We start from the raw sequence: 7,872 nt of genomic DNA, 5'->3' as shown, positions 1-7,872 counted from the left end.
AAAAAAAAAAAAAAAAAAAAAAAAAAAAAAAAAAATCTGAATGAAACCAATTCTCACTAAATAAACCCAAATTCAATATAACCCTAATTGAGATACTTCTGGAGGAAAATTTGTTTAAAAATAAATAAATAAATAAAAAGAAAAGACTAAATTATGGTGGACCCATACTTGGTAGTTTAAAACTAGGTAATTGTATTGTGTTGGCCAAAAAGTTTGTTTGGGGTTTTCCATAACATGGTACAGAAAAATCTGAATGATCTTTTTGGCCAATTCAATAAATGTATTCAAACAGAACAAAGTCCCACATGTGTTGTTAACAGCAAATTGCTAAACAGCTCATATATGTGATTTAAAAGTCATCTACTTATTAAGATATATAAAAATATTAGGAGAAGTATATATATTGTAAATAGTGACTATAAGAGGGCTTTTTTTAAAAGAAGGTTATTTATTTATTCATTCACTCATTCATCATTCAATCATTTATTTATTTATGGCTGCGTTGGGTTTTCATTGCTGTGAGCAGGCTTTCTCTAGTTGTGTCGAGCAGGGGCTACTCTTCGTTGAGTTGCGGAGCACGGGCTCTAGGCACGCGGGCTTCAGTAGTTGTGACACACGGGCTCAGTAGTTGTGGCTTGCGGGCTCAGTAGTTGTGGCTCACGGGCTTAGTTGCTCCGCGGCATGCGGGATCTTCCCGGACCAGGGCTCAAACCCATGTCCCCTGCGTTGGCAGGCGGATTCTTAACCACTGCACCACCAGGGAAGTCCCAAGAAGGCTTTCTTTAATTGTCTACATTATACATTCTATATTGTTTGAAATTTCTACAACAGTATTTATTTCTATAACCACAAAATAATTTTGTAAACTTGCAGTAACCCTAAGAGGCAGAACTCTAAACATTTACTTGAGAGGAAAGAAACCAACCCAGGAAAAGCCAGAGATCTACAGACATCCTTACACATCGGTACATCTACTAGAAGTCTACAGATGTCCCAAATCTCCTATTTCTACATCAAGTCAGAATCAATTGTTGGACAACCAAGACTTCCACATTCTTTCAAAATAAAATAGAAAGGCAAGTAGAAAATACTTCTTTTTTGTCTATGTACTGGGAGGGAGAGAAGCTGAGGGGGAAATGATAGATGGCAAAGAGAACAAATTATGTATACTTGTCCCCAGTGACACTATGGCCACATTTCAAGGCATAACTACGATTAGACTACTCGTCAAAGAATATGATTCCCAAAGCTCCACAAATGGAACCTAACTCACATCAACAACTGTGTTCACATCCTCACACTGGAGCAGTTCAGCAAACTCTCATCGATCCACAATTCCATTCCGAGGGATGTATCTTAAGAAAATACTAAAAACACAACAATAACAACAAAAGAGAACAGAGCTCTGATTCCGTTTTTCACCACCGCCTTCTTTTACAATAGCAACAATTAGAAACAACCTAAATTTTCAATAGAAGAATGCTTAAATACACTGATACATCCATTAAACATTATTTTAAATATTTACAAGGGGTTTAGCAAGGTAACGAATGCTTAGGTCATTGTTCAGGAAGACAATACACACTCACATACATAGAAATACCAACATCTCACTTATAAAAATATGCACAGAGGAAAAAAAGGGATTGGGAAAACATCCAAAATGTTTAACAGTTATCTCTGGGTAATGAAATAATGGATGAACTGTTTCTTCTTTATATTTTTCTGTGCCTTCTGAACCTTCAACAATATATAAATGTTACTTTTAGATTGGTTTTAAGAGTTTAAAGTTTTAATCAATACTGTCAGGACTTACATTAAAACTGCAAATTTATTTTAGGCAATACCATTGCTTAAAAATCTATTAACTTCTCATATTCTGTCCTTTTCTTGCAGGTCTAGGAAAATTAAGATAATATTAAAATTAAATTCTGACTCCCAAGATTCCAAAGGTAACACATTAACAGCAAGAGGTACTAATACAATCTTCACTGTAATGACAGCAGGAAGTGACTGAAATGAAGAGAGGACTGAGACCTGACGAACTCGACCTGAGGGACACGTTTAGAGCATAAGCCAGGGTGAAGAGTCAGCAAACCTGGATACTACTGGCTCCACCACTGACTCTTTGTGTTAGTTTCACAACCTCTTTGGATTGTGGAATGCCACCTGTAAAATGGGGACAAAAACGTCTTCTTGGTTTACAGTAGAGACTGAATGATATAGGAACATGGAAAGCATTTTAGTACAGTGCTCAACAAATGCTCACTATTTTTAATATTCAGTTCCAGGCACCATAATTGAAGATGGGCACCATGACCAAACGGAATCTATCCAGGAGTACAACAGAGACGAAAAAGACCCCAAAATCAGGCCATCTGAAAACACTTGAGGCAACCAGGCAGGTTTAACTTGAACTGGGACAGCAAAGAAGGTAGGAGAACTGAACACCTAAAAGACTCATAAGGAAGCAGACTTATATAACAGAGTTCAGGAAAACAAAGCTTTAAAAATTAACACAGATGCAGATTTTCAGCTGTTAGAAGGAACAACATGTTCAAAAATGGAATAGATTGCTTTTTTAAGTGCAAATCCTCAAAGGGAAAAAACAAACAGGAAATACTTAAAAGCTCTTCCCCGGCACAGTAAAGGCATCAGAATTGCCAATATACTTCCTTTTGCTATTCTGTTCTCCATTATAAACTCATCAAGCAGCAGGCTGGCAAAATTAAGATACTATGAAAATCAGATTAGACTGAGATTATTTTATTCTTGCTAAATTAAGCATTACTAAGAGTAGTTGAATTTCCTGTGTTCCATGGAAGGTACTGTATTTTTAAAAAGGGTCCTTCTTGGTCAAAATCAAATGTTTCTTGACCATCCGAGCTCTTTGCACCTTAATGCAAACATGAATGTTAAATATATAAGAGGAGGATATTTAATATGCATCATCTCTAACCCTTACTTGACAGTGGAAACCTGTTAACACCTACTTTAATACTGCAAAACACAATCTGGAAAATCCTGATCAAAGCCTGAGAGTTCCGGCCTTTATTCACAACTTATGTTTCCTGGCCAACATTTACCACTGAAGGCTTTCTAAGCCCTACCACATTTTAGAGCATTGATTCTTATCCTATTTTTGTCAAAGAGCCCTTTAAAAATCCAATTTTCTGCAGGAAAACGTACATGCACCAAAAAAAGTTTGCCTGTGATTCACGAGTTCACAAATGGCCGTAAATTCCATCCATGGACCACCCACCCCCACCACTGAAAAATTCTCGAAAGGGGGAATTTATTTTTTCTTCTCTCTTTAAAGTTATGAAGAAAACAAAAACTTTGAAAATGACAAAGACTTACGGCAATATATCAAATATAAAATTATTCTTGCACGGTATCACCTGAGCAGAGGGGACAAAAAACTGAAAAAGCAAACTCTGAAAATACAATTAATCTTTCTAATAACTCTAGGACCCCTACCGGCCCCCCAAAAAGAAAACCCAAAGTAGCTCAGAATATTCATTCTAACAAAAATGTAAACACAAAACAAAGAGCCAATTCAAAAGTTCTACTTCTAGCTAGGATGAAGTCTTACAGTATAAAACCTTTTTCCAGTAACATACATTTGCCCTTTGTAATCCTTCCAATTAGAGATTTGTTAAACTCCTCATCTTTATATCAATAAATCTATAAATTCCCAGCTGAAGGAGTTATACACTACATTATAATTTTCTTTCCGCTCTGAACCCTTCCTCCTAGTTACTTCAGAATATTAGCTGGTACAGCATTTTGAATAAAAAGTAGATTATGAAACCACAGCTTAAGAATCTTTAAATCACTATGACAGGCCACAATAAAGAACACACTTTCAAATTCTTCAAAATTTTACTTTAAAAAGGTAAAATAAATGTAATATATAGAGAGATTTTTACCTACAAAGGTAACTTTAGAAGTTTGCAGTAAATAAGAAAGGTGGAAAATAAAAGTGCTCTAAAACTTACATTTTGCTTCTGATAGATTCTGATTAGGTGACCAGACCAGCATGCCAAGATTGTCTCGTTCTTGACTGCGTCTTGCTACTTTGGCTTGGTAGAAATAAAAAAAGAAAATTCTTATTATAATTTAACAGACATAAGAAGCGACAATTAATACCACCACTCTGCAGGGATCGAACCCACGTCCCCCGCATTGGAAGGCGGATGCTTTACCACTGAACCACCAGGGAAGTCCCACAAATTAAGTTTTTCAACACGTTAACATGGTATCTCTCTCCATTTATTTAGATTCTCTTTAACTTAGCACCATCAACACAACGTTGAATAGAAGTGGTGAGAGCAGATCCATTCCTGTATTGTTTTGAGTCAAACGAAAGATACTGTATAATTTCATCTGTAATTAGGACTGTGTATATTTGTAAAAGAAAAAGGATAAAACCCCACAAACTATTCGTAATACATCTAAATTAATGTCTTTAATTATAATAAAATATTCATTTATGTATAAATTTTCAAAAAACCACACCACTCTGGTCTTCTTTAGACCTCGGAAGATGACGTTATCACCCCCCTCGACTGGAGTCGGCCCCAGTGGAACCCACACATTTAACACAGGGTGAGGGTGGGGGTGGGGAGGCTCTGAATTTGCTGAAATATTTCTACTTTTAAGTCTTTTTCTACCTAACTTTTTACTTATTTCACAAACAGGTCACATGAGGTAGGTATGATTACTATTCTCACTTGCTAGGTGAGGAAACTAAACAGGTCATTAGTAGCCACTAGGAGGCAGACCTGGACCGACGTTAGGCAGGGTGGTTACAGGGCCCGAGGGTTTAGGCACCATACACTCTGCTGCTCTGCTCCCAGATGGGGACACACAAAAAGGAAGCTGCATGTGGCAAGCTGCTCAAATATTCTTTTAAACTACGAATTCTTCATGTGTGCTTTGAATAACCTTACCCTTTACTACCATTAGTGACTGGGTATTTTAGTGACTTGACAGCAGGAATCCAAAGATTCTTTTAACAACTTTAATAAAGAGTACCATTAAAAAGATTTAACCTGAAAGGAAACATCTGAAGTGCATTCAAATTCTTAAAATTCTGTGATACAAAACAGTAGGTCAAAAGGTTGACAAGTGCCGGGTGTTGAGTTGACTACTACTGGATTAACCACAAACAAGTCACATATTACACAGAGCCAATTAAAACGTTATCTTCCAAAGGTACAACAGACCAAAGAGAGAGGCTCACTAACCAGCCTTTGGACTGCTTAGACCCAAACTCATTCATCCTAAAGGCATTCTCTTTCTTGACCTTTTTTTTTTCCTTTAAACAAACTCCTCTGAAACACGATGAAAGTTATGGAATCTACTTCCAGAAAAAAAAATTCAACTAAACATAAACACACACACACACACACAATATAAACATACTTTTATAAAATTCATAAAGCCTGGTTTAAGAATTCCTGCTTTTATGAAATTGCCAGACCTTTTATTTAATCTTACCTTTTATTTAATTTTGTATATCAGTGTGTTCTAGATTTTATAAAGAAAGAATTTCTACACTTTTGCTCAAATCTGTGGGGCAGCTACTTTAAAGAAAAATGATGGAATGGTGGGAGGGAAAGACCCAAAGTGCGAACACTATGAATTAGGCAAGACTGAAGGTGGAATTTACATGCTGGGTGGGAACAGGTGTAATACACAGGAGGGAGACAGGAATATGATGAAAAGATGGGAGTGACTACCTTTGAGTACACACCTTTTTATACGGTTCTGACTTTTAGAACAATGTTAATGCCACACATAGTCTAAAAGTAAAATCAAGTCAACAAATACGTGTGTGGGGAGGGACCGCACACGGAATACAGGCTTGCTGTATTTCAAATAAAAATCAAAAGTCACAACAGAAATAAAAGAATCTACATTGGGAAAGTAGAATTAAACCTGTCTTTACTCACAGATGACATGATCATCTGTGTAGAAAATCTACACTACCTACAAAAAGTTGCTAGAATAAATGAATTTCAGCACAGTTGCAGGAAACAAGATCAACAGTAAAAAATCAATTCAATTTCTATATATAAGCAATCAAAACTTAAAACGAAAGAATACCCCTATTTAGGGATAGATGTGATAAGACATATACACTGAAAAACTGTAAAACATTTGAGAGAAACTAAAGATCTAAGTAAATGAAGAGATATACCACGTATATGGATCAAAAGACTTAAATATTATTAAGACAGCATTCTCTCCCCAAATTGCTCTACAGATTCAACATAATCCCAATCAAAACCCCAGTATACTTTTTTGTAGGAATTGACAAACATTCTAAAATTCATACAGGAATGCAAAGTACCTGAAATAGCCAAAACAACTTTGAAAAAAACCAAGTTGGAAAACATATACTGCCTGAATCGAAACTAATTGATTACAAAGATCCAGTAATCAAGACAGTGTGGGGCGTCCCTGGTGGCGCAGTGGTTCAGAGTCCGCCTGCTGATGCAGGGGACAGAGGTTCGTGCCCCGGTCCGGGAAGATCCCACATGCCGCAGAGCGGCTGGGCCCGTGAGCCATGGCCGTTGAGCCTGTGCGTCTGGCGCGCGTGCTCCGCAATGGGAGAGGCCACAACAGTGAGAGGCCCACATACCGCAAAAAAAGAAAAATTTATTCAAGATTAATGACAGGACTAAATATAAAACCCCAAATTATGAAACTTGTAAAAGAAAACGTGAGAAAATTCTTTTTGATCTTAGGTTTAGAAAGATCTTATTAGATATAACACCAAAAGCACAATCCATAAAAGAAAAAACTTCATAAATTGGACTTCATCAAAGGTAAAAATTTCTTTTCAAATAACACTACTGAAGAGATGAAAAGCTAAGCCAAAGACTGAGAGAAAATAATTATAAACCACAGATCTGATAAAGACTTGTATCCAGAATATATAAAGAACTCTCAGAACTCAACAATAAGAAACAACCCATTTGTTAACAAATGGGCAAAAGATTTGAATAAATACCAAAGATGGTATATGGATAGCAAATAAACACATGGAAAGATACTAAAAATCAACAGTCATTAGGGAAAGCCAAATTAAAACCACAAGAGATACCACCACGTACCTATTACAAAGTATAAAGTTAAAAAGACTGACAATACCCACAGTTTGGCGATAATGTGGAGAAACCAGAACTTTCTTAAGCTGCTGGTGGGAATGTAAAATTGTACTATACTTTGGGGGGAAAGCCTGGCAATTTCCTAAAATTGTGGTATATCCATTTAATGGAACAAACCTCAACAATAAAAAGGAATGAACTATTCAGGCACACAATATGAATGGAGCTCAAAATAATTATGCTGAGTGAAAGAGTTACAGATACAGAAGGGGGAGGATAGAAAGAATTCTGAGGTGCTAGACAGAAATAGATGGTTACAGTAAGAGCTCATCATTTTCAGTATAAATAGAAATACAGATGTGTATATACCTGTATACTTGCACACATAAATACATTTATTTATCCCAGCTTTGTCCACTGCAAGGGTCTAGATACAATGACAACCCAGCAAAAAATGAGCACATTTAGCTCCCAGACGTTGGTCTCTGAATGCCATTCTACAATAAAAGAAACTAGGTCTCCTTGGGAAAACGGTTGATTCCAGGGCTAGGACAGGAAAAGTGCAAGAGACCCTAGAATATTTTGTTATGCCAGGAGGTAGGAAAGTGTTCAAAGAACGATGGAATCTATCTCCCATTGGTCAGATCTGCGATAACTTGAGCAACAAAATAAATGACAGTAATAAAATAATAATCCATAAAGCCATGAAGTAATAAAATAATAATCTGTGAGTCCATACCGACATAGACAA

At 36.4% G+C, this 7,872-nt stretch overlaps 1 protein-coding gene across 2 annotated transcripts in view; it reads right to left on the bottom strand.

Annotated features, from left to right (window-relative positions):
- The window catches only part of RCOR1 (REST corepressor 1), a 119,578-nt gene that overhangs the window by 39,680 nt on the left and 72,026 nt on the right, over positions 1 to 7,872 (bottom strand). For both annotated transcript variants that reach the window (XM_027120631.1, XM_027120632.1), the window contains exon 3: positions 4,002 to 4,085. In XM_027120631.1, coding sequence (XP_026976432.1) covers positions 4,002 to 4,085 — 84 coding nt within the window. The remainder of the gene's footprint in view (positions 1 to 4,001; positions 4,086 to 7,872) is intronic.

The sequence above is a fragment of the Aethalodelphis obliquidens genome, unplaced genomic scaffold, assembly GCF_003676395.1.
Source record: "Aethalodelphis obliquidens isolate GAN/ISIS:26980383/991018 unplaced genomic scaffold, ASM367639v1 scaffold21, whole genome shotgun sequence".
Taxonomy (NCBI): domain Eukaryota; kingdom Metazoa; phylum Chordata; class Mammalia; order Artiodactyla; family Delphinidae; genus Aethalodelphis; species Aethalodelphis obliquidens.
The sequence above is the reverse complement of the archived record's forward strand: the minus strand, read 5'-3'. Positions and strand labels throughout refer to the sequence as shown.